Source organism: Lingula anatina, chromosome 7 (assembly GCF_051362555.1).
Source record: "Lingula anatina isolate TDL-2025a chromosome 7, LinAna3.0, whole genome shotgun sequence".
NCBI classification, from domain to species: domain Eukaryota; kingdom Metazoa; phylum Brachiopoda; class Lingulata; order Lingulida; family Lingulidae; genus Lingula; species Lingula anatina.
The window spans coordinates 18,743,806-18,769,875 of record NC_141773.1 but is presented as its reverse complement, the minus strand read 5'-3'; the positions used below and the strand labels follow the sequence as shown (position 1 = coordinate 18,769,875).

The following is a 26,070-nucleotide window of genomic DNA, read 5'->3' as shown; positions in this document are numbered from 1 at the left end:
TATGTCAAACAAAAACATGTCGAGTTTGCTTTATAAATTGTTGTTCAAATTTTTTCAACGAAAACAGAAAGGCATAATAGCGGGCAAAACATTTGAAAAGAATCATGTAAGTGTGATTTTTGTTTTATCGCTCCTAATGATATAATGGCGTTCGGTTCATCTTTGAACAAATTATATTTGAAAACAGTCTTGGGAGGAAGGGGGGCACCAGAGCAAATTGTATATTTCTTCTTACATAATTAACCAATTGAATTAGCTGCTTCCACGACAAATATTCATTGTAATAGGTTTTTTGTCACCGCCTAGTCACCCATTTTGCATTAATGGATATTATACAGTTACAGTAAGTTACGTTATATAACGTAACTTGTTGGGTCACTATTTTGTCGAACGTGATCTGGCAGCTACGTTCGCCTTAGGATTTCTGAACGACATACAAGGTATACAAGGGGAAAGACAACAGCACAAGTCAGCGGATCGTACCTAAAGCAGTTGTGAAGAGAAAATACGCCAGACAATTGATTTTCGTCATTGTTTTTTTTTTCTCTTCCACGACTGCAAAACCATTTTATCATTATAACGTTCAGCTCGAGATCGTTTTAAAGCACATTTAAACAAGGATCAGAACTTGAAGATGCAAAGCCAAGCAATCTAATGTACAATATATTTTTGCTCAAGCTCAATCATGGAAATGGCGGAAACCGAGGTATCTACGTGCCGCATTTGTTTCTCATGTAATTCCGTTCTTTTTTACTAAACATACTGGTCCTTCCTAACAAATGAGGTAAGGACATACAATCTAATCGTTTTTCCATGAGAGACGTAATATATGAACGTAACGATAGGTGCGTTAGTTAGTTCTTTATCTTGAACGGAGCAGTTTGAGTTTAACGATTCGGTTAAATTGTTCACTAGCGACAAGAATGAAGATCATTTTGTTGTTTTTGATATCCGTGGTAATGCTTTGCGAAACAGTGGAAGGTAGGTTTAATTAGATCTATTTACCTGATTACGGTATTAATTGCTCTCGACTTGAGTTAAAGATTTCAGAATATATTCTCAACTAATAAAAGTGACAATAATAACCGAGCGTATTCCATTTTTTCTTGTTTTTGAGAACCTTGAGCAACCTTCGCTGACTGTAGCTTAAATGCACCATACACTCACAAATGTAGTCAGATTTATATTATATTATATTATATTATATTATATTATATTATATTAATTTGTACGTTTTAAATATCTACAGATACTGCTTTAAATCAAAAAGTTATAATAATCTTCAGAAGTGACATGTGACTTTGCAGTGTATAACAGTTGCATGAGCTGTGTTATTGTAATGGACTTGTGAAGATTCTTTTGTCTACAGCTACTTATATTTGTCTGGACTTACCAGCCAATATTTCGTCTGCTTGCCGCCAGACTTCATCAGGGAATGAGGTTGTGATAGGTGTGACGAAATATTGGCTGGTAAGACCAGACAAATATAAGTATATAACTATAGACAAAGGAATCTTTACAAGTCTATGTGACTTAGTAATATTGAACTCAAAAATAAGTGGTCATTGTTCTATTCAAACAGGATCCCAACCGCCTTGTGATAGCGATGACGACTGTCATTGTGTTGCCTACCCTGGCACCGGATGCTTTGGTTTTTGTATGAAACCAGAAAGCCAAACCCCGTATTGCTCGATATACTTGTACCCTACCGGAAAATAAATGGTTCCATTTCTGCCCCCATAGCAACGGACACCATGCACTGTATTACGAGTTTGGCAGTAATATTATAATTACGATATAATATTGTAATGAAACACAACATAATAATGAACTTCCAGAATCATAGTCAAATCTATTGTGTAAAATTCAAATAATGACATACTTGGTCAGGTCAAAGATATAATCTATAAAGAAAAGGATACATTTGGATCATGTTCTTTACCGCCGCTGCACTTTGGTCTTCGTGAGGATAGATATATATTCAGAGCTCGTTCTCAATCACACTAAGAATAACAGTTGAATAAATTTACCACAATGAACGACAGCAGTGCTACTGCAAGATATACTTGGTATACCTGTATCACTATATTGTATTTCGGTAGTACCGGTGCATTGTACTGGTCGATTAAAACCATGTTAAATAAAAAATATAAGATGCAAAATTTCCAAGGTAGTTTGTAATGATATTTCTTTTCCCGCTTCTGAACATAAACTTGCAAATACTCAAAGTCTGTAGGCCTAGGTGATTGTGGCTACAGTTCCCGTTTTGATCCCATGGTTTTCATAAAGTACGGCGTTTCTGAATAGACCGTTGCAGTAGTCATCCATGGGCGGGAGGTTTGTATGGTCAAGGTGGCAGCCTTGAGTTAAGTGAATTACAAATAAATATTTTATTCTTAGAACATTTTTAATAAGCATTCTGTACAATTTTTTAGTATAGCATGTTTTCCTCTGTCAGCACTACCTACCCGCAGCAATCTCTATAAAACAAAATGAACAAAAGGTACCTAATTCCAAACAAAATTATGAATAGCGTTTAGTTTGATCTTAAACAAAAACTTGGCGAGATTGCTTCATTAATTGCTGTTCAAAAATTTCAACGAAAACAGAAAGGCATAATAGCGGGTAAAACATTTGAAAAGAATCATGTAAGTGTGATTTTTGTTTTATCGCTCATAATGATATAATGACGCTCGATTCATCTTTGATCAAATTATATTTGAAAACAGTCCGGGGAGGAGGGGGGTGGGGGTGGTGCCACCAGGGGCGCAGTGCAGGTGCGCACTAGGTCCTTTACATCAACAGGCACGCCATGTATACGGTACTTCTGCTATGAGACGCATTGCACCAGCTGTGTAATACTATAAGATTTAAGAAAATTTCTTCAATCAACAGCTTTATGTATCATTTAATTGTTTACCTCCATCTCAGTTTTGCATAGCGGAGAGGACTTCCATGCCCTATTTGATACCCAGGCGTATCTGATATTGGATAGTTTGGAAGTGATTTAATTCTTTTCTTTACTGTATGGAGAGCATTACTCAGCGTATTTTCAACTACATTTTTTATATAAACCCTACAATCCACGCGCTTCCGTCACTTTGATCTCTCGATTATCAAGTAAAAACAATTATATTAGGCGTTGGAAACAAAAATGGCAGATTTGTGCCCCTCCCACTTCGACCCGAAGGATTCACCGAAGGTAAGACTGTAACGGTAATCGCAAGGAACAGATCGTCCATCTTCCAGCCGCGGCTCTAATTGTGTTTGTTGCGCACATATTCGTAGTTTTCAACCAGTGCTATGTGTGTACATTTTTCTGTTTATTATTAAACGCAATAACTGATAACGAGGCTTATGGAATATGATGATTAGCCTTAACATCAGTGCATGAACCTTTTTATGCCTCCTTAAACTCTAGTATTAATGCGTTAATCTCAATTGAAAAGAGAGAAAAGATCAATCGGTACTAACTTTTCTTGATGGCCTTATCCTTTATAATGAGTTTCCTAATTAAACCCATATCCGTCCGTAACTTTTTATTGTTTTGAGTTTTGCAGTTATCCAACAAACCAACAAAGGCAAAAAAAAAAAAAAAAAAAAAAATAGCCTCCTTAGTGGAGGTAAGAATTCTTAAGTTGATTCACCTGTTTAATATGGCAGGAGAAGAATACGCTCTTCACTAAATGTTTGTTTTGTAATTCAAGTGTTTAAGTACACAGAACTTATCGCTAACGGAACAGCGCAGTAATATGGCGATAGCATTTTTGAAGTCGGTTAATGCATTCTTAGCATTATACTTTAATTCTCTCCTGTCATCCCAGCCCCAAGTGACCACGAAGAATGGTGTAATACAGGGAATTGTGGAAACAGTCCAGGGACAGCCTGTCAATCTGTTTCTTGGTATTCCTTTCGGTGACCCACCTGTAGGAAGCCTCAGATTTATGAAACCCCAGCCTGTATCCAACTGGACTGGCATTAGGAACACGACTGCCTATGGCGCAGTGTGTATGCAGGAGGAAATGTTAATTTCTCATGGTACTCAGGTAATTATTAAGGGCAGGAGGGAAGAATGGATGATTGCTTGGTTGAATGAAAGTGTGTGTGTGGAGAGAGAGAGAGAGAGAGAGAGAGAGAGAGATTTGTGGATCTTATGGAGGGAAAAGAAGTGTACTTTGTCAAACATGGATCTATTTATTGCAAAGATACTGCCTTTATATAGATCACATGGATATGGTATGTGATTCTCGCAATGAACAGTGTCGATACACCATGTTTTACCACCTTTATATAAGTTTCTTACACGTAATTTCAGTAGCAATAAAGATTCTTGCAGATTCTTGGTATTTTCCGGTCCATAGCCTGCGGTCAAGCGTTTTCTTTCGCGTTGGTCAACGTTATCTCTGAGGTTCCCAATACCTTCAGGTCCGTAGCAATTTCAAAAAGCGCGGGAGGGGGGCTTTTTACTGAAAAAGTGGACCTTTTACAATGAAATCTTCTCGTACCTAGATAAATTTACTTAGCGGCAAAAAGGGGGGGGGGTCTTTTGAACCCCCAAACCCCCCTGGCCACGGACCTTTATTTAGTTTGTTTCCATGGGAGACCATTAGGGAGATATGCGGCATCGCTTTCAAGTGGGCTCGGCCATATTTGATCCGCGGACCAGTTAGTCCACTTAAAAGCTAATTTCCTAATAGACAGTGAATAGATACCCCGTGGGAATTACGGAACAAGCATTCAAGTGGGTCGGTCATATTTGATCCGCGGACTAGACAGTCCGCTGTTGGAAATGCGGCAATTGTTGTACATCAGTGGTACCGATCGCAACATTGAATTGTTGTTGAAATTATGATTTTATGATTTCATAAGCCCAGTATTGGTTTTTTAATCTTGCTATATAATATTACACCACAGGATAAATCAGAGCATTCACTGACTATTTCTTCACTAGATGTCCGAGGACTGCCTGACCCTGAACGTGTTCGTTCCTGGCACCTTGAGCAACACGACCAGGAAGGCTGTGATGGTGTGGATTCATGGCGGCGGCTTCATGAACGGAGGGACCAACGTGTACCATTTTCATGAATTCGGTAAGGGTCACTGTGACCGTGTCGAGAAACGACAGCGAACTCAGGGTTTTTGTAACAGGGTACCCGTCTTCCGTTACATTTCTATAACTTAAAGGGTTAGCGTGACTAATAGAGTCTTTTCCACGAAATCGTGAGCATGCGCAGTTCGCGCCATTTTGTGCGGGACTGTTTCTCAGGGGGAAAGAGTAGAAGGGGCCTACGGTACTTTTGTAGTATACCCCCCCCACCCCCACCCTGTAACTTTTTGTAACTTTCACTTTTCAAACAGTTTTTTACATTTTAATGTTTATCTATATCAAAGCTGTTGAAATAAAATGCTTTTGTAATTACCTGTGGACTTTTTATTAGTGTTAATCACGTTTAATCCAGCCCATTGAAATATAAAGTTAGAATCTTCAATTTACACCCGCAGTCAATAATTTGCAGCATTTTCGTTGGCTAACTCTAAGCTAATTTTATGTGAACAAGTAGCTCATAATAATTTCACAGAGGAAATCTAAGTATACAATGTATCAATCCTATGTTCACATAAAATAAGGTAGAGTTAGCCAACGAAAACGCAGCAAGCTGCGGTTACATTGTAAATTTTCACATTGTATTTCAATGGGGTGGATTAAACGTGATTAAAACTAATAAAAAGACCACAGGTAATTACAAAAACATTTTATTTCAACAGCTTTGACATAGGTGCAAAAGACACTGTAAAAAAAATGTTTGAAAAATGAAGGATTCAGAAAGTTACAGGGTGGGGGGGGGGGATATACTACAAAAGTACCGAATGTCCTATCTTTGCTGTCGATTAGGTACGTTTTTAGTTCTTTCATTGAAAAGTCATCAGGTACTTCTGCTAATTTTCTATTCCAACTGCTCCCATGAATGTGTTTTCGAAAAAAATCAGGTGCAAACATGTTACGAAACTTTGAAAATTCAGATTGAAATGAGCACTCCTCGATATGGCGTCCGTCGTGTACACTCCACACTTTCCCCCTGAAACTTCAAATCCCGCAAAATCTCGCGTTCCCACGGATAATTTAGCGGAAGTCACGTGACCGTGGAAAAGCCTCTATTGGCTCAAACTCTGTGAATGTGAAACCAGGGCTCCGTATCTCGAAAGGTTCGCTATGTTGCGCACGTGCGTTAGTGTCTCGATTCCATGGCCCCGTATCTCGAAATAGAATCGGTTATGGAATCGAGACACTAACGCTCGTGCGCAACATAGCGAACCTTTCGAGATACGGAGCCCAGGCGTCTCTTGTTATGCAGCACCACACCACGCAAAATCAACCCGTCTTAATATTTTTCTTAAACCTGCACTGGGTCCTCCTTTTCAGCTATTCAAGGTGACGTCATCGTAGTATCAGTCAACTACCGCTTGGGTGCATTTGGATTCTTGACCACTGGTGACGTCAACACGCCTGGTAACGCTGGACTCTGGGATCAAATAGAGGGACTGAAGTGGGTGAGAGATAACATAGAAAACTTTGGCGGAGACCCTAATAAGTAAGTGCTTAATAACTGTCAATGGTAGACACTTTTTATCTGCACCAATGTCGTCAGGTTCTATATGGTAGGCACATTTTTGGACATATTATCTAGATTAATGCATATAAAAAAACATTCTGATTATAGCTACTGTTTTGGTTTTTTAAGAAAATTAAAATGTTTTTAATACTTGTCTCAAAAGGTAAGCAAATTCAAATCAATGAAAACTGATATAAATATAACCGGTAAGCTGTTCAGCGCCAAAAATACAAAAAGCGTTTTCAAATAAGAGAAGTAAGAGTCGGCAAAGTAACGTGTGTTCTAATTCACTTTCGATCCACTAATTGGGTTTTACTGTATGTCTTCGTTAAATTCTTTGAAATATTTGCCAGTAGTGATGAGTTTAATGTTTAACACAGTTTTATGTAATAGTTGTCCACTTGTAGCATATATCAAAATTGTCATTTCAAGTGTGACCATCTTCGGTGAGTCGGCAGGTGGCAGTTGTGTCTCACAATTAGCCATGACATTAGCCGCTAGAGGTCTCTTCCGTCGCTTTATATCCATGAGTGGCACTGCGCTGACCGAGTCGGCCTGGGTGAAAGACGGTGCCGATATTGCTACCAAAGTTGGACAGAATCTTGGGTGTAATGCTGCAGCCTCAGAAAAGGCAAAGTTGGCAGCTTGTCTCCGCGACGCCAATGCGACCGCCCTGCTCAAAGCGTCAGCTCGGGAAGTGTTCCCTAGGCATGTTACAACACCATTTGGTCCTGTCGTTGATGGCGACATGTTTCCTCTAACTGTGTTGGAAATGCTGAAGGATAGCAACTCGGACGTGGTGAGAAACTTCTTGTCTCTGGACTACATGGGCGGATTCACGAACTCTGATGCAGGAGTCTACCTTCTTGTGCTACCCTTTAACACCACCCTTGGCGTTCAGCCCAGTTATATGAAGGATACCTTAATCCCTCAGTTTGCAGCGGAGGTGTCCTCCTACCACCAAGATGAAATAGCACGGAGACTTAGAGGACTTTATTACGACGCAAGTGCCGACATGGCAGAGACTGGACGTCTGATGGTCAACTACTACACCGATACCCTTTTTGCTGTGTCTACAGTTGGCTTCCTCAGATATCATCTCATGGCACCAGGTGGCTTCACCTATCTTTTCTATTTCACCAAGGAACCCTCGTTCCCGCATTTGGTACCTGTACCTGCCTGGTTTGAGGGAGCAAACCACGGGGACGATCTCCTCTTTATGTTGGGCTTAGAAGTTGATGTTTTGATAAACAATATTAATTTCACCGAGGCAGAAAAGAATATTTCCAGAGCCTTTATGACCTACTTTGCGAATTTTGCAAAGACTGGGTAAGTCTGAATGCACGTGTCAACGCTTAACCTTCAAACTATACGTTGTAGATAACTTTATCATTATTGAATTAAACATGTATATTCGAGGTTAAGTGACGTCACCAAATTTAGGTATATGAGCCAAATTTACAGGCAAGAGACGAAGTATATACATTCGCAGTGAGAAAAAATGGTAGGCTATTATAATCTCAGTAATTACATGAGTATCTTCCATTATTATTATTATTAATAATTATCATAGTTAATTTTTGTACCTTTACAGAAATCCTAACACCCCTGATGCAGTCCCAAGCCCGTGGCCAGGCTATACGCATGCGGATGAGGCGTATCTAGACATCGGTGACGTCATACTCAATGAAACTGACGTCATACCAGAGCGTATTGACCTCTGGTTAGACACCGTCCCTGCCATAATCGCCAAACCGACCACTTCCGCTCCGCCTACCACGCCAGTGGCCAGTGATGGGAATCTGGACCTAATTAGCACTATGCTTGTTGCTCTTATCTTGCTGAACACATTGATATCATTTCCTTAAATGCACTCCATTGTTGACTGATCTTTTCAGTGAATCAGAGTGACCTCTATTTTGCATAATTTTAAAATGCCGTATAGTGTTTTGTTATTTACCTGTAAAAAAGGAAGTGTCGTTTATGTCTGTAAAGTAGTGTTTTATACTCTTTGAGTTTATAACATTAGCATAAATAGCTTTTTTTCTGTCATAATATGTAAGTGGTCAGTGTAAGCTCTACATGGATAACCAAATTTGGACGTGGGGACTGTTTCACGAGACAGTTTTACCCCAAAGGTGATCTAACACAATATAACAGGAAAACAAAAGAACAAAAGACTAAAAGTTGCTCTTAACTTTTAGATTTGAAAATTTTGTCTTCTTCGGTAGTCCTGTAAAAATTATGTAACTCTTGATCTGCGATATCAGCCCATGTCTTTGTTTGCTATACACACATGTAGGACAGGCGCAATATTCCATTTGAGTAAACAACAATTGACACAGTTCGTGGTCAAAATGGGCTGAAAAGAGTGAGTTTCCAGTTAAGACCAACGTCCGATATCAAGTCCTGTTGTGAGGCCAGTCCATGGTGCAAATTGTACGATAATCATCGTCTTGATTGACACTGCTGGGAACCAAAAGCTATCTGACCTTCTGCGGATACAGGCCTACCCAACTGCCAGACTCGGCACATAAGGATCCTGAATCAACCAGTATATCGGACCACACTACCCGTTTTCAAGGTGTGTGTCAGATCGCATTTCGGAGTACCAGTCAGAACACCGACAGGATGAGCCCGCGGTCGTCCTACAAAATTTGTTTTGATTAATTCAGGATCCTTATGTGCCGAGTCTGGAAGTTGGGTAGGCCTGGGATAGAGTCCAACATAACATTTTCTTGTGGAATGGCGTTTTATTGTTGATAGAATACATGTATATATAAGGATAATTGCGCTGTCTTTGCCACCATGTTTCTGATAACATTCCATTAAAACAAGTCTTGTTTGAAATGGATTGTAATATAATGAAAAAAATTACAACTCTTTTTCAATGAAAAGGTACTGAAAAATAAAGCACTCTATACGCCTATAAGGTGCTCACTGAGCGCTCTTGTGCTTTTAGGGGTTATGACTTTAATCTCCATGCATACACATAAATTGAATAGGTAAAATTTAACAAATTCAAGTGCCTACGTGTACCTACATCCTAGAATTGTTTTTAAAATCTTTGAAATCGCTGTTAAATTGATTTGAAAAAAGGCCTTATTATAACTGAATTCATCGCAGCTGGGATTGTACTGTTAACACCGCACCGCAGGGAGAAATCTTATCTATTGAACTCTGCACTCACCTTTTGACATACGTTATGATAGGGTATGTCAAAGTCTATATCACTCACTGTCATCCCGCGCAAAACGACTTGCTGATTTCACAGTACGGGCAATAGAAATGAAGGGCAGACACGTAACAAGCCTTACCCTAACGTTTTGTATTCTAACAACGTTTCTATACAGGCAAGTTAGCAGCCAGGGGCTGGTTAACACCACGAATGGTACCTTGAGTGGGATCAGGGAGATGATTGGCGGGAAACCAGTGCACCTGTTTCTGGGTATTCCATATGCCAAGCCCCCCGTAGGCGAGCTCCGGTTTAAGAATCCACTGCCCGCCCTAAACTGGACAGGTGTCAGGAATGCCACCGAGTTTGGAGACACCTGTATGTCGGCGTCCCCAGTGTCGCCTAAGGTAGGTGGGTATTGCAATATATCCAGCCGGGATGGGTTTCCAAACAAGCGCCCTCCGCAGGGTGGGAAACCGTATGACAATCTAAGACGAGTGGTGGTATGTGCTGGCGGGTTGACTGGTCACGTATAAGTTGGTTGGTATATACTTTAGGTCTCAAAACAACCGTGGTGAAAATACAACTTTCAGTTTTGTTCGATATCAGTAATTACACTTTCATGAATGTCCGTTTTATCTGATTACAAGCCGACGTGCAAAGAGAATCTGGGCCAGAAACATTTCGGAAGAATGGGAAGGTGGGGGAAAAGATCCCTTGCTATTGAAACATTCATTATATCATATGCCATGCACAAATCCGCACATTATATCTAATTGTTAAGATTATGTACAAGGAAAAACTGATTCTACGGGGAACGTTCAAAGTTTAGATGAATAATATTATGACCCTGTTGTTATCGTCACTTTATTCCATCGTCTCACTGTACATACAAACATAGCCTGCGTGACGATAATCAAAGTACATGAGTTGAAAAACAACATTGATTCATGGCATGGTTCACCTGAATCAAAGTTTTTAAAAATAATCGGCACAAGAAATAACACCGTTTTTGACATTTTAGATGATAGACAGACAGACAGACAGACAGACTGACTTATGGATAACATTAGGGTCCTTTCTTTTCAATTTGCAACCCTAGCTAGCTGTCTAACGTGAGGTTCACTTGAAATCCCGTATTGGCAATTCTTTTATTAAACTGTTTGTCCTCCTTCAGTCTACTTGATACATGGTTATGTAAACAACTTGGTATTTATTTTGCGTCATTTTTACCTGTGTCTCTTTCAATCATGTCTATGTATTTTTAAAATTAATCGGAATCACGTTTGCCAGGTACACTGTATTTGACTTGTCATCCGTAAATGTGCGGGTCATATATTATTTAAAGAACTATCAAAAAACTACACTACCGAGCGACAGGCAGATCTGCTCTTTATTGTCTGGCACGTACGGTGTGACTGTTCTGTGATCCGATATTATCCGGAGGAAAGGCTACATACATAGAGGAAGCCTTACACGTTAAACCTGGGGTTGCTCAATGGAAAAAAATAACAATCGAGAGCATTATATAGCGTCAATAAAACAGAGATTGTGGCTTTTTTTATATGTAAAGATACACAATGTATCTGTACAAATGAAGACGGTAAGGTATACTAACGTTCTGTGTTTGCTGGGAGGACGGCTGGGGAGGTTTCTGATCCAATAGTTGAACTATACATCAATCTTATCTGTAAATATGACCTACGATTGTGACATACAAACATTGTAGTTATAGGTTGATGGAAAGGGTTGAACTTTATCATGTGGCACATTCTGTCCCCTCCTTTACCAAATAAAGGGGGGGCATAAAAGTACAGAGTTTGTAAAAGCCTCTTTCATGTACTCAGCACTGAAAAATAACTTAATTTGTAATATTTTTCAGTTTTATCTACTCCAGGAAACATTAGAATCTATTTACAAAAACACAAAATTTGCTCCGTTTTCAGATGTCCGAAGATTGCCTCACTTTAAATATCTACGTCCCAGGTGACGTCATCGACAGCGGTCATAGCAATGTGACGAAAGCAGTGATGGTATGGATCCACGGTGGCGCATACAGGTCCGGGGCGTCCACGGAATATGACTTCAGAAACTTTGGTTAGTTTTATAATACAATTTACGTCTGAATAAAAAGATTATACATAAAACCAGGCATGCACAGAAAGCATTATTTATTTATTTATTTATTTATTTATTTATAGAGACCTAAGTGCGATAATATGCCTATGGGTGAAAATTTAATTTGATAACAACCTTTGTCAATTTGCAAACCTTTTAAATGCAAATCTCACTTTATTTTTGATTTTGTCCTGCCATTCACAAGCCATCATTTTTATAATGTTTCCTATACCCAATGTAAATTTTTATATTATATAATTATCATTTCATGAATAATATTAAATGCTACCAAATATGAAATATAATTATTGTCTTCGGTTAATCTTCACGATTTTTAATTTTATCAGCCACTCGAGGTGACGTTATAGTCGTTTCAATCAACTACCGCCTCGGAGCTCTGGGGTTCCTCAGTTTTGAAGATGCCACAGTTCCTGGTAATGCAGGACTGTGGGATCAGATACAGGCCTTAATGTGGATACAAGACAACATAGGAAATTTTGGAGGAAATCCCAACATGTAAGTGGCACACAATAATACACACATATATTGTCGAAGTTTCTACAAGTTTATAATTACCCCATGTTTCCTGTCGCAATTCGGGTCAAATCGACCTGCGTTTAGCCATATTCCATGAGGTCGAAGGTGCTTGTCTCACTTATGTAGAAATATCCTAGAGTATTTTTAACCAATCAAAATAGAGAGCTTTTGTTATTTGAATCAAATTATTCCATATATAGTTGTCACTTGAATGACGGGTTTGCTGAAAGTACCGACATCTTTACACAACGAATAATTGAAACGCACGAAAAAATGTCGTCTGAAAGTCATAATAGTCAGTGCTACTATATTATACTCTCTAGGGTAACAATATTCGGTGAATCAGCAGGTGGCGCGAGTGCTTCCCAACTTTCGCTCACCACGGCCTCTCGGGGTCTCTTCCAGCGCGTCATTTGTCAAAGCGGCGTGGCTACAGCACAATGGTCGTGGGTGGCAGGTTCCTACTCAATTGCCCAGGATTTGGGTCGTCTCCTTGGCTGTACGACTACCAGCAAAATGCCCCTGCTTGCATGTCTGAAATCTGTCGATGCTGAAAAACTGATCAGCGCCAGCCGCAATGTTTCCCTGCCCAAAGGGGTGGCGTACGCCTTCACACCCACGATAGATGGCGTTATGTTCACGTCACCCGTGACACAAATGTTGCAAAAACCTGCTTCGGATGTTATGCAGCATTTCCTTTCATTGGACTTCATGGCAGGTTTCCTGAATTCTGACGGCGGAATCAGTCTACGTCTGTTGCCATTTGACATATCGGAAGGCATTTCGCCAGGATTATTACGGGGCAATTTTATCCCAGAATTTGCCAAGGACTTATCTTCGAAATTCAAAGACTTTATCACCGAGAAATTGCTTGATGTGTACTTTAATGCCAGTGCAGATAACATCACCACCGCGATGAGTTTAGTGGACATATTTACGGACACTGCCTTTGGCGTACCAACTGTTCAACTGCTAGCATCTCACGCGTCTCTGCCAGCAAGAACACGTGGTTCCAGCCATCTATATTACCTAACTATGCAACCTTCATTTCCGCACGTCATTCGTGACACGCCAGATTGGTTTATCGGTGCCAATCACGCCGATGAACTACTTTATATGCTTGGTGAAGGGGCAACGGGACGGTTTAATGTTACTTTCACCCCACCAGAGAGACTGGTGTCTACGGCCATTATGAGATACTGGAGCAATTTTGCCAAGACGGGGTAAGGTTGGCGTTGTTCTTTTTAAACCGTCATGTTTGTAAACGTCATAAATATATATATATAGCACGTTGGTAATTTTTCTCTTGTCTTCTCTTTCTCTTTTTTTTAATTTTCATCTTTAAATATTAACCTTTCCCTTTCGTCTCAGAAACCCAAACACGCCCGCATCATTACCCGCCCGGTGGCTTCCATTTACGTCCATCAACGGATCATACGTCGATATAGGGAACCCTGTCGAAGCAAGGATCAATTTACTACCAAAGCGCACGTCCCTGTGGTTCCAGATTATGCAGCTCATAGCAACTGGTGGAACTACACCTCACACACCGATGACGTCACCCACCACGCCTCATGCATCTGCAGCTTCTTCACTGACGTCATGTCACACTGTTGTTGGATTGTTCGTATTTTTTGCAGTACATACGTGTTCTGCTCTATTTAAGGGTGAGACTGCTGTTTAACGATGTACTGTTTACGTGCTGCAGACGACAGGCCTACGACAGAATGGTAGATGTATCGGATGTACATTGCAAAACAAAAAAATCATCGAAACAAATGTTCTAAGTGCCAAAAATTTAACTGAAGTTGAATAGGAAAAAAAAAACATTACGATTATCACGACGCGCATTCTTGACCAACAGGCATTCGGATTCTTGATTGGATCATAATTATTGTTATTGAATAATTGGACTGATTGATAATATAGAAAAGCCGTTTATTGCGAAAAGATACTGGTAGACCCTATGCGGACCGTCCGTCATTTCTATATTTCCTAAGGATATACGTTTTGGACTATAATTATTTGTGTAAAAGGACTAGCATGTTGCCGTTGTCACGCAGGGAGAGAAAATAGATAGTTCATTGAAAGAGTACTCTCTGCATTGGTTCTCAAAGCAATCTGACTGATAGTTATGTATAAAATATTCCTGCCTCAAAGTAAATAATTGTATGAAATGATACCGTTATGGACAGAACAAAAAGAGGTCCCAAAGATTCATTACCCGTATATCACACGTCAGAATGTATTAGCAGTTTGTGTAAATTATCTATAAGCAGCCACAACCAATGAGTTCAATGAGTAATATCCTTGTTTTACTTAGTGTCCTAAGTGACTATCACTTCACTCTCTGTTAATGTTATATATATAGTTGTAAAAAAAATTAATTCCTTTTTGTGTGTAGTATATAGTTAAACAAAAACAAAACAAACAAAACAAAACAAAACAAAACAAAAACCAAAAAACACCTAAAATTCGGTCTTAGATCCTTAAGCCCTACTGGGCCTCTTCACGGTTATTTTGTAAAACTCCGAAGAGCCCCAGTAGTGCTGAAAGATCTAAGACCAACTTTTCAGGGTTTTGTTTTGTTATTTTAATATATATGAGTAACAGCTGGTAACCAACAATATTAACTCAGAACTTCCTATAGTCAAGACAAATATATTTTATGGACAGACATTTTGTCTGCGTCTGTCGTTGCCGTCGTCGCAGCGAACTTTCAAAGACCACATCATAAGTGGAAAGCCGTTTTAACTTTATTACCTTTAACTAACCGAGTCATTTTTGTTAGTTTATATTATAAACGTCAATTTGTTATCAAATATTATGAACTTTCATTTCTGTCGTTGGAGTAAACAGTGTGCTCCAAATACTGGTTCACCTTATTTCTTGAAAAAACTCAAGACAGGTATTCAGTGGCAGGCAGCCACATGCATATTTGTAATGTTACCCAAGACTTCACATTTATGAAGCTAATGCAACGTTTACAGCGGTCTTTGACCTTTTCATGACCGAACCGATCACGAAAGTATGATAAAATCCACCCACATTGTTCGTTCTCAATTACACTACTTACACCAAACCTCGGTTGCAACTTTTTTCACAATAATTTAACATTCCTCAAAGGTCTTGCGACTAGACGTTGCCGCATGTCAAGCGCGGTCTATGACGACTTGTCACGCCTGGGTTGCCTAGGTTCGCTATTTTTTCCAACGTTAATGTACTGTGTGAATTTTTCATTTTTCAGAAATGTATCGTATTTGTTTACACCAAAATTCAGCAGACGACAGTACGTCTTTCTCATGGTGAACCCTCTGCTCCATTTTGACGATGGTATTTCCAATGATTCTTCAAGGGATGTGCTACTTTGACAAAATTGTGTCACTCTACTATTCACCCTCCTGAAATCGCGGAGTTCTTTGAAGAAGTCAGAATCTTGTTTGGCGATTGTTTTTTCCACCTTTGACTTAAAATAGTCGTAGAGTATATAGTCTGCATAATTCAGTTCCCTGAATCTTCTATCTACCAAGGGGTCACTGACTTTTTTGATAGCGGTATCATAATCCTTCGAATAAGTAGAGCCAGTTTTGTGTTGGGTGTAAAACATGTCGTGCGTTTCCCAGCACAGCATTCTTTTAAGCAGTATCAGACATTCGTCAAAATATTCCAAAACTACTACAAAGTCAAATTCTCGGTCTACATGGTATACATATGTTCTGGCCTCCTCAACTGCGTGAGGAGTGCTCTGGGTGGTGTTGTCCGGCATGTTGTATCCAAGGTAACGTATCATTCGGTTCCAAAATCGAGCTGAATCGGGGGATGCGTAGAACGCAGAGTTCGAAAAGAACGTTTCCAGTTGATTTTTCGCTCCGAGTCCAAAGGCTGCTCCCTTCTGGCGATAGTTGAAAAAAGACTTAAAGGCGCTCAATGGTTCTCTAATAATTGCCGTACGAAAGGCATCGTTTGGTACAAGGTGTTCGTGTTCTTTGATAACCTGGTATCTTACATGGCTGGCAAATACATCGTGCTTATCACTTTGATGGCCGTTCTTGTCCAGACTCCTCAACAAGGAAACCAGACTGAACTTATTTCCCAAAGGAAGCGCTGTTTTTAAGCCGTGCCGAAACCCGAATCTTATGATAATACTGGAAAGGGTGGAGCTCCCGCACTTAGGAACTTTGATGAAGAGGATGTGTTTCTTTTGGTTGCATGGTATGGGCGTGCCGGATGTGTTCCATTCGTCCCGTCGGTATCTTGGCTGAAGAACACGTTGTCTTTTATTGTAGGTGACTCCTTTATAACCTATTGGGGACCTAAAATTCAATTCAGATGACACATTATTTTTTCGGTGTTTTATCTAGTCGGTCTTAACGTCTGATCTGTTTTTTCCTAATCTGTTTAGATAATGCGGAAATGTTAATACGATATGTTATGCGATAATGTTGCCGCATCCAAAAATGCCCGGGTTGCATTTGTTTACTTGATGACGTAGTAAAAGCTGCAATATCGATTTCAAGCATAATTTCTGGCAGCTATCAAATGATCTAAACGTCAATGATATGCTGGGTGTAAGCACTATAAAATGATATCACAAAATTATTTAAATGGCTTCCCTGTGATTTTATAATAACCTTACACTTGAAATTACTCCATATTACAATGGACTGTTTACTCTGTGGCGAAGTTGTCTTTATCTTTTACTGTTACGCGAGGTTGTAAATACAACTCTTTTCATGAACTATTCTTTCATGAACTATTTATTAACTACTTTCCAATTGGTCCCCGTGTCACCTTCTTTTCATTTCTATCTCTACCTCATACAATCTCTAGCGGCATTCTCCCGTTTACATTACACGTCATTGTATAAGTATCATAAGAGCATGCAAATCAACTCAGTTCCTCTACAAAACACACCCTGTTCCTTATTCACTCAATCATGGCTGTTATTTACCAACAAAACAACTCTTAAAGACAATATCTGACAAACTAACAACTGCCTCGACAATTTATGACAGCTATTTATAATCCGCATATAAAAGTAGGGTAATTTCCGTAGCGAACGGTTGGTTTGATGGGGAGATCTCGACACCGAGTAACTTATTTTGTCAAACTTGAAAGGTGTAGAAAGTTGATGGACAGAGTAACACCCAATGCAGTCAACAAAGTAAGGAATTTCTTAGCTGACCGTTTATCTTATATTTGTCCGATATTCAGATTGATGAATTCAAGCAACGTTACATATTTTTAATTAATATTTACATGAAAAAAAACCAAAAACGTGGATTTACCCCCATCCCCCTTTTTTTTTTTTTTTTTGCTAAACGGATCTCAGACAAGATTGATCTATATAGGAACGAAAAGATTCATAATAAAGACCAGTTGCAAATTATAAAACGAACTGAGCTACTTTTAAATGGCATTTCAGGCTTGTTTACCTTTGAAAAAAACTTAAATACTCACCTCTCATCATAAGCCGGCAGCAGGTATGCAATAACATTCAGTACAAATACAGCACACAGAATTAACGAAAAGAATGTCACCCACAACTTAACTCTTCCAGGAGGCTTGGTTAAGTCGATCTTCAGTTCCATTTTGAGATGTGTATTGTGCTTCTAAATCCTCTTCAAAACAGTGAAAATTTGGGTTTACGTTTACGATGTCGGTTAATTAGACTTTTTCATGTCGAAAGAGTTATTAAATTTATATATAGATAGTGTGATCAAGCTGTTACAGTTATTATCTTTCTCTTTCATAGTAAATGAAATAGTTGACGTACCTTAATTAGTCCAATGGCTTAATTAAATATTAATATACGCAAATATGTATGGCTTGATGCAAGTATCCGGGTAGTACATAACTGTTAACCAATGTCAGAGAAAGATAATAACTGTAATACCTTGTTCACACTATCTACATATAAATTTAATAACTCTTTCGACATGAAAAGGTCTAATTAACCGACAACGTAAACGTAAACCCAAATTTTCACTGTTTTGAAGAGGATATAGAAGAACAATGTAAATATTAATTTAAAACATGTAACGTTGCTTGAATTCATCAATCTAAATATCGGACAAATATAAGATAAACGGTCAGCTAAGAAATTCCTTACTTTGTTGACTGCATTGGGTGTACTCTGTCCATCAACTTTCTTCACCTTTCAAGTTTGACAAAATAAGTTACTCGGTGTCGAGATCTTCCCATCAAACCAACCGTTCGCTACGGAAATTACCCTACTTTTTTATATGCGGACTTTAAATAGCTGTCATAAATTGTCGAGGCAGTTGTTAGTTTGTTAGATATTGTCTTTTAGAGTTGTATTGTTGGTAACTGACAGCCATGATTGAGTGAATAAGGAACAGGGAGTGTTTTGTAGAGGAACAGAGTTGATTGACATGCTCTTATGATACTTATACAATGACGTGTAATGTAAACGGGAGAAGGCCGTTAGAGATTGCATGAGGTAGAGATAGAAATGAGAAGAAGGCGACACGGGGACCAATTGGAAAGTAGTTAATAAATAGTTCATGAAAGAATATTCATGAAAAGAGTTGTATTTACTACCTCGCGTAACAGCAAAAGATAAAGACAACTTCGCCACAGAGTAAACAGTCCATTGTAATATGGAGTAATTTCAAGTGTAAGGTTATTATAAAATCACAGGGAAGCCATTTAAATACTTTTGTGATATCATTTTGTAGTGCTTACACCCAGCATATCATTGACGTTTAGATCATTTGATAGCTGCCAGAAATTATGCTTGAAATCGATATTGCAGTTTTTACTAAAAAAATCTGCCGTTGCGTCATCAGGAGTCACCTACAATAAAAGACAGCATGTTCTTCAGCCAAGATACCGACGGGACGAATGGAACACATCCGGCACGCCCATACCATGCAACCAAAAGACGGACGTGATTTCGGAAAGTTGGAGACCTCAGTTAGAACATATACATGTAGTTACCCAGCGTCGACAAAAAAAAAAAAAAAAAAAAAGAACAAAAAAAAAAACAAAAAAAAAAAACGCTCAACTGGCCATCATGTGGACTTTGGTTTTCTGTGTGCGACCTTAAACCTCGGTCACAACCGGCCGTACGGGCTCTTACGGGCTGTTTGCGTCCAAATTTTGCTCAGAATCTCACGTCCCACGCAAGTCCTTCTTACGCGATTTCGAGTTTCGAGTAAGCACGTACGGGGGATGTTGGACATGTCCAAAAGATTCTACGAATATAGCCTGGGAACAGCAAGGCCGCAAGCGCTGAGTAAAGTAAAACTCAATGTCTTATTTTGGGCCCACGCTTGAACTAAGCTTACTAAATTGATGTAAGTCTAAGATATTCATTTCATGTGTAAAAGAGATTTACTTTACTTTACTCAAAGTTTCACTTTACTCAGCGCATAATGCAATCCAAGATTCCACGGTTATTGTCAGCTGCAGATTAACGTAAAGCCTCGGTCACAACCGGACGCACGAATTTCAGGATCGTACGTCCCCTGCGATTTTTTGGGTGTTGCGGAGGCCGTGGATGTCGTCGAGGTAGAGGAAAATCTGACTTTCTATATTCGTAGAATCTATTGGACATGTCCAACATCCCCTGTACGTGCTTACGGGCTGTCTGCGAACTCGAAATTGCGTAAGGACTTGCGTGGGACGTGAGATTTTTTTTTCTTTTGTCGACGCTGGGTAATTATATGTTCTAACTGAGGTCTCCAACTTTCCGAAATCACGTCCGTCTTTTCCGTGCTTTAAAGCTCTCTCAAGCGTTCTTCTTATATCCCACGTACTAAGCATAAGTGACGCGGTAGATACAAATTGATTACTTTAAATTGTACAGTTAATTACTTTACATCGGTATTGTACAAAGAAGCCGAAATGTTACTCAAGAACTCTTGGACGACAACATGTATTATAATTTGACCTCATAAAATATCTTTATGGTCTTATGGTCGGACACGACAACACGTAACGATGCGATCCATCCCACATGGCATATCATCTAATATAGAGTGGGAAAACCAAAAATAAGACGTCAAGTGATTTGGGAAGTTCGACTTACGACAGCACTTATTCACCACTTATTCTCCGCACTCACGTCTCAGCTCCCGTGCACTTCCTGCCTAAAATGACCAGTCAGCTACACTTCCTACACCACTCTACGTAAATGACGTCACAACTTCCGGCACAATCGTTCTTTTCGATAGTCCTCTATTGTTTACTTTGTTAGTAATGGTTCTGATGGCGGTTGATGAACATACTCATATCATCTCAACTAAAACAGCCGACTCGACGGGTGAACAATCTTTTCATAGAAGATCTATGGGGATCTGAGTTAAGACATGTAGCTGACAAGCAACCAATAAAAGACGGATGGCTATCTATAGTATATAGTAATGTATAGAGAGAGCAGCAGTGTACTAATATTATACATGTATTGTGTTTTCACAATAAATTGAGTACACATGCAATAGTGTATCGTATCAAAACAGCGGCAAAAAATTCAATCTGGGCAATTTATTACAATTTACTACATGAACAAGGGGGAAGTTGAATATCTCGCAGCTAGTTTTAATGTTCCCGCCAACACCAGGTTTATAACTCATTCAGATTCGTTTTTGATTAATGTAAAGGATTCATGTTGATTCACCGTATAGATCTTGGTAATAACAGAAGTTTTTTTATGATGAATTTTTATGATTTTTTATGATTTTTATATGAATTATTGTTCATAATCCCCGAAGAAGGCCCAGGGGCCGAAAGCTCGGATTGTATTTAACAACTATAATGTAGATCTTTCTAGGTGCATCAATATATATACTTCTATAATTAATGTAAACACACGAAAAACTAAAAAAACACGAATTTTAGACCATTTTACCATACTTCCCACCTTAAGTTCGTGTTTTGATATCTGATACCGCTACAAGCATATGTTACTCTTAGTGAGTCTTTCCAGTCGCTCTGCTTGACTTCAAGCGATAAAACACTCCATATCAGAGAACACGCAGCAGGCAGCATGCAGGGGGTATTTGGAATCTAGGCCAGTAAATTCTATCATGGCGTCGCCATTACTTACAACCTTTGCAGTCATGGTGGTGAACATCGTGAGTTGCCAGGTTCAAGTTACCACCAAGTATGGCGTAATTCAAGGACGTATGCACACTATAGAGGGAAAAACGCTCAGCACGTTTTTCGGAGTGCCGTTCGCCAAACCTCCTCTGGGCAACCTTCGATTTAAGAAGCCTCAGGCTGCAGAGCCGTGGACTGGTGTGTTGAATGCTTCTGACTTTGGCAATTCCTGCATGCAGCGTGTGTCGTCAGAATTTCCATTTCCCAAAAATGTAAGTATATACTGTATAAGGACATGCAGAGAGATAATATATATATATATATATAGAGAGAGAGAGAGAGAGAGAGAGAGAGAGAGAGAGACCTCGCTATCAGTTCGCTGCACCCTTTTTCTTATAGGAGCTGTCAGAAGATTGTCTGACCTTGAACTTGTACGTGCCTGGAGACATCTACACCAACAACAGTAAGGCAGTAATGGTCTGGATATACGGGGGCGGCTACAACGCCGGGGCCTCTAAGAAATCCAACTTCACCAAATTCTGTGAGTAGGGCAATGTAGGATTGATAGGTGCCGCATATAAAATATCATACTTAAATTACCTGTTGAATATTGGCGTTTTTCTATGTTATGTTTTCTATTCTATACCCGAACACAACCGTGCAGTCCTTATCTGGAGCTACATGATGTTAGATCCTAGATTTATGTTAAGCATTCAACATAAAAAACCTTTAAGAACGGCGGCATTCTTTACCTACGTGTAGTTCCACGTAATTATATTTGACAGTGATGGCCCAGGGAGGCGACGAAGACTTTTTTTTTTTTTTTTTTTGGGGGGGGGGGGGGGGGGAGAAAGCCATGCCTGCCGGGGGTATCACACTGACAACAATAGAGTGTCGGGATTCTTAATTTAGGTGAAATAAATTACAATGACAATTATGACGTTCAATTTAAACATGGCTATTCAATCCGTTTGTCTAAGACTCTATTCCCACAGATTTTAGATCGATCTATCCCCGCGGGGAGTCTCACTAGATTACTTTCAGATAATCCGACTTAAATGTCCGTCTCGCCTACTACAAGCTGTAAGAGGGTAATTAACTTTCGTGTCCGCCCGGCTGACAGCTATTTAGCGTGAACCCCCAGGGAGTTAGGTCGATCTAAAGTAGGTCGATCTAATCTATGGAAATGGGGTGTAAGTGCATTAACGCAACGTGAATCGACTTAATTAATTCTAGCTGTTCAGGGTGACGTCATCGTAGTATCAGTCAACTACCGCGTGGGTCCGTTTGGATTCCTGACCACTGGTGACGTCAACGTTCCTGGTAACGCTGGACTCTGGGATCAAATAGAGGGACTGAAATGGGTGAGAGATAACATCAAACACTTTGGCGGAGACCCTAACAGGTAAGCAGAAAATACCAATAGTTTTACCCACAAATACAGCTGCTCTTTTCGAAATATGAAAACGTTTTTATGATAAATAAATATAGCTAACCTTAAGTACCAATAGGTCCTGTGGAGTGGTATTTTTATTACAAGTAAGAACAACTGTAAGTCACACGGTGAACGTTTCTATACAAAGTGTTTCACTAAATCTTTAGTTCTGTTGATGGTATGTTGATAATTGTTTTAAAATTACAGCTTGACTCTTGAAGATGTCGTTGGAACGGTTTCACTTAAAACACAAAAGTACTAAAATACCAGCACGCATAAAACACGTACGGATTTGATCAATCTAAAAAAACCTCTTCATCCATACACACCAGTTATTTTACATATAATCATTTAAATCAGTGACGTACATTTTGCTGGGTTTTACATTCGATTACATTCATTTCTAGGGTAACCATCTTCGGCGTTTCAGGAGGTGCAGGTTGCGTCACTCAGCTTTCAGTAACATTGGCTGCCAAGGGTCTTTTCCATCGATTCATTTCCATGAGTGGCACTGCTCTCGGCGATTGGGCCTTTGGGAACGGGCTTGAAGGCATAACTACCAAAATGGGTGACATTCTAAACTGTAATGCCTCGGCTTCAGATACCCCTAAACTTGTAGCTTGCCTTCAAAGAGTAGATAAAGCACTCCTACTGAAAGCTAGTTTGCAGGCGGCTGCTAATACCTCTGGGTTTCGTCCTGTCGTGGACGGCGACATGTTTCCTCGGCCTGTCGCCAAAATGCTGCAGGACACTAACTCTGAAGTAGCACGTCACTTTCGGTCCCTTGACTATATGGGTGGTTTTTTAAACTCGGACGGTGGAGGACTGTTCCCATTCTTCTCTTTCAATTATTCCCAAGGAATCGATCCTGATTTCATGCGGGACGTGTTGATTCCCGACGTAGCCAAGTCGATTTCTCCTCACCATCAGGCAGAGATTGCCCAAAACATACAGAAAACCTATTTTGCATCAGCATCCGGGGATTGGGGTGCCACGGCACGTGGCTACGTGGATCTCAATACCGATTTAGCGGGTGGAGTTCCCACTATCGAGTTACTTTCTTACCATCTGGCGTTGAACACTGCTGGGTCATCGTATTTGTACTATTTTACAAAGGAACCATCGTTTGGGCACTTATATCCAATGCCAACCTGGTTTCGTGGACCAAATCATGCGGAAGAGATGGCCTTCTTGCTCCATGGGGAGTTATCAAGGTCAATTAACATAACATTTACAGAATATGAGAAGGATTTATGTGACAAAATGGTGACATACTGGACGAACTTTGCCAAGACTGGGTAAGTTGTTTCATACACGTGTCACTTGGTGCCACACGTTTTAAGAGAAACAAGGTATTGTTATGTTCTGTAAAAATCTTTAATACTCAAACCAATGTAAATGTTTTTTAAGAGAAACAAGGTAAAGTTATGCTGTATGTAAATGTTTAAAGGGATAATAACTCTTCGTTTCGGCCAAAAAATGAATTTTCCTGGAGTAAACAACAATTTTCCCCTACTTATCAATGGTTAATGAATCCATTTTTACATTCAAAGTTAGTCCCTGTTTTTTTTTCTAAAAAGTTTGGTTTTTTGTTAAAATCTCTTAAGAGATTTTAACAGAGTATAGCCATCAATGGAGGTCACGTGGTCTAAAGACAAGCTCAGATATCAGAAAAAAAGCTATAACTGCCATTTTTGTGGTAAAACAGAATATATTATATTTCTATGAGTTATTCACAATGTTTTTATTGTGAAATATAGATCTCATACGAAGAGTTATTATCCCTTTAATACCCATATCTTCTTGTTTAATAATAATTCACGAACTAACACAGAGCCAGTTTGAAACTATTTTGAAACGTATTGCGTGTGGATTGTTGAATTAATCATTCCACAGGCAGTTTTTATCTAAATATTTCCATACTGTCTAATTTTTGGTTGTACTCAAGAGCCTTCCTCTTCACCCTAGGGACCCCAACCGACCAATACCGTTAACTGTTGAATGGAAGCAGTACACAAAATCTGACAAACACTACATTGAATTCGGAGACGACATCGTCAGCAAAATGAACTTGAATCCAAAGCGCATGGAACTCTGGTTGAAGACTATCCCGCAGATATTGTCACGTGGTACGACACCGTCGCCTTCCTGTGCCAGTGGGCGCATTGGGACCGTGTTGATTCCCCTCGCTGTCTTCATCACGCTAGCATTAACCTTGCTACGTATAGTTTGAAAAAGCTCCCAGCAAATTTTGGAAAGTTATGAAATGAAAAGATAATGATATGAAAGTACCATGGACCCTTTTTAATATTTGTAACTTCATAGTTTATATAAACACAAGTGGCATACAGTATATACATGTACCTACTTTTTATATGACATTGGATTCGTGTATTCCAAAACGTGAAGAATTTATTTCATAAGATATACAATATAGTCCTCATTTCAAGTGAACAATTAAAATTCCCTAATTCATTATGTGTGGACAATAAAAATAACATAGTTTGATGACCTTGTGCTTGAATATCACAATCATATATCATGCTCGCTGTATATATAATACGCAATTACCTGAATCATTGCGAAAACGAAATACAGCTTCTACTTTGCAATGATTTCTGCTGATTGCGTTTGATGAGCACACACATATACACTCTTGCCCAAAATGGTTGGTACACGGAAATTTTGGGAAGCATATCGCCCTGATTCTTTCATTATTATTGATATTACCAAATTAATACCGTTTATATTGTTAAATAGGTGAAGCTGGAGGGTTGGTTAAGTCAAGGAGAAACAACCAATGCAAATGTGAAAGAAACGTTAATTTATTTAGTTTTTTTTTTCTCATGCCCCCAAAAAGAGTACTTTTTTTACATAACACTATCAAGTGAAAAATTAAACATAAATTTATACTGTGATGGACAATTAATATGAAATTAGGGGAAATTGTCAAGAAACATCTTCAGAGTTCATTATTAATCTCAATAGCGGGTATGCCCACCCCGAGCTTGGATAATGGCCGCCAAACGGCGTGGCATACTGTGAACTAGAGTCACAACTCTTTGGAGAGGAATTCTGGTCCATTCATCTTGAAGGGCATTTCGCAGTTCATCTAGATTTGCAGGGGG

At 39.3% G+C, this 26,070-nt stretch overlaps 4 protein-coding genes across 6 annotated transcripts in view; 3 read left to right on the top strand and 1 right to left on the bottom strand.

The window, feature by feature from the left end:
* The first annotated feature begins 3,685 nt into the window (after positions 1-3,685).
* On the top strand, positions 3,686-8,770 carry LOC106162889 (carboxylesterase 1C). The gene is made up of 5 exons (XM_013540325.2): positions 3,686-4,046; positions 4,952-5,090; positions 6,422-6,590; positions 7,044-7,940; positions 8,206-8,770. The coding sequence occupies exons 1-5, from the start codon at positions 3,753-3,755 to the stop codon at positions 8,477-8,479; spliced, it is 1,773 nt and encodes a 590-aa protein (XP_013395779.2). The 5' UTR covers positions 3,686-3,752; the 3' UTR covers positions 8,480-8,770.
* A 10-nt stretch (positions 8,771-8,780) lies between these two features.
* On the top strand, positions 8,781-15,311 carry LOC106164147 (liver carboxylesterase 1). 3 transcript variants are annotated; one of them, XM_087017005.1, is made up of 6 exons: positions 8,781-9,315; positions 9,965-10,193; positions 11,733-11,883; positions 12,252-12,420; positions 12,765-13,664; positions 13,813-15,311. In XM_087017005.1, the coding sequence occupies exons 2-6, from the start codon at positions 10,026-10,028 to the stop codon at positions 14,123-14,125; spliced, it is 1,701 nt and encodes a 566-aa protein (XP_086873131.1). In that variant the 5' UTR covers positions 8,781-9,315; positions 9,965-10,025; the 3' UTR covers positions 14,126-15,311. The 3 variants fall into 3 exon arrangements, with proteins under 3 accessions (XP_086873131.1, XP_013397403.2, XP_086873130.1); XM_013541949.3 differs by lacking the exon at positions 9,965-10,193; XM_087017004.1 differs by having other exon boundaries at positions 8,781-10,193.
* On the bottom strand, positions 13,929-18,128 carry LOC106164151 (galactosylceramide sulfotransferase). The gene is made up of 2 exons (XM_013541956.3): positions 17,902-18,128; positions 13,929-16,754 (listed from the first exon to the last, which is right to left on the bottom strand). The coding sequence occupies exons 1-2, from the start codon at positions 18,030-18,032 to the stop codon at positions 15,605-15,607; spliced, it is 1,281 nt and encodes a 426-aa protein (XP_013397410.1). The 5' UTR covers positions 18,033-18,128; the 3' UTR covers positions 13,929-15,604.
* A 3,252-nt stretch (positions 18,129-21,380) lies between these two features.
* LOC106164149 (uncharacterized) overlaps positions 21,381-26,070 on the top strand; it is a 19,546-nt gene continuing 14,856 nt past the window's right edge. Inside the window, exons 1-5 of the mRNA XM_087018083.1 lie at positions 21,381-21,779; positions 21,907-22,048; positions 22,744-22,912; positions 23,350-24,240; positions 24,911-25,173. Of these exons, the coding sequence (XP_086874209.1) occupies positions 21,495-21,779; positions 21,907-22,048; positions 22,744-22,912; positions 23,350-24,240; positions 24,911-25,173 (1,750 nt within the window). The 5' untranslated portion in view covers positions 21,381-21,494. The remainder of the gene's footprint in view (positions 21,780-21,906; positions 22,049-22,743; positions 22,913-23,349; positions 24,241-24,910; positions 25,174-26,070) is intronic.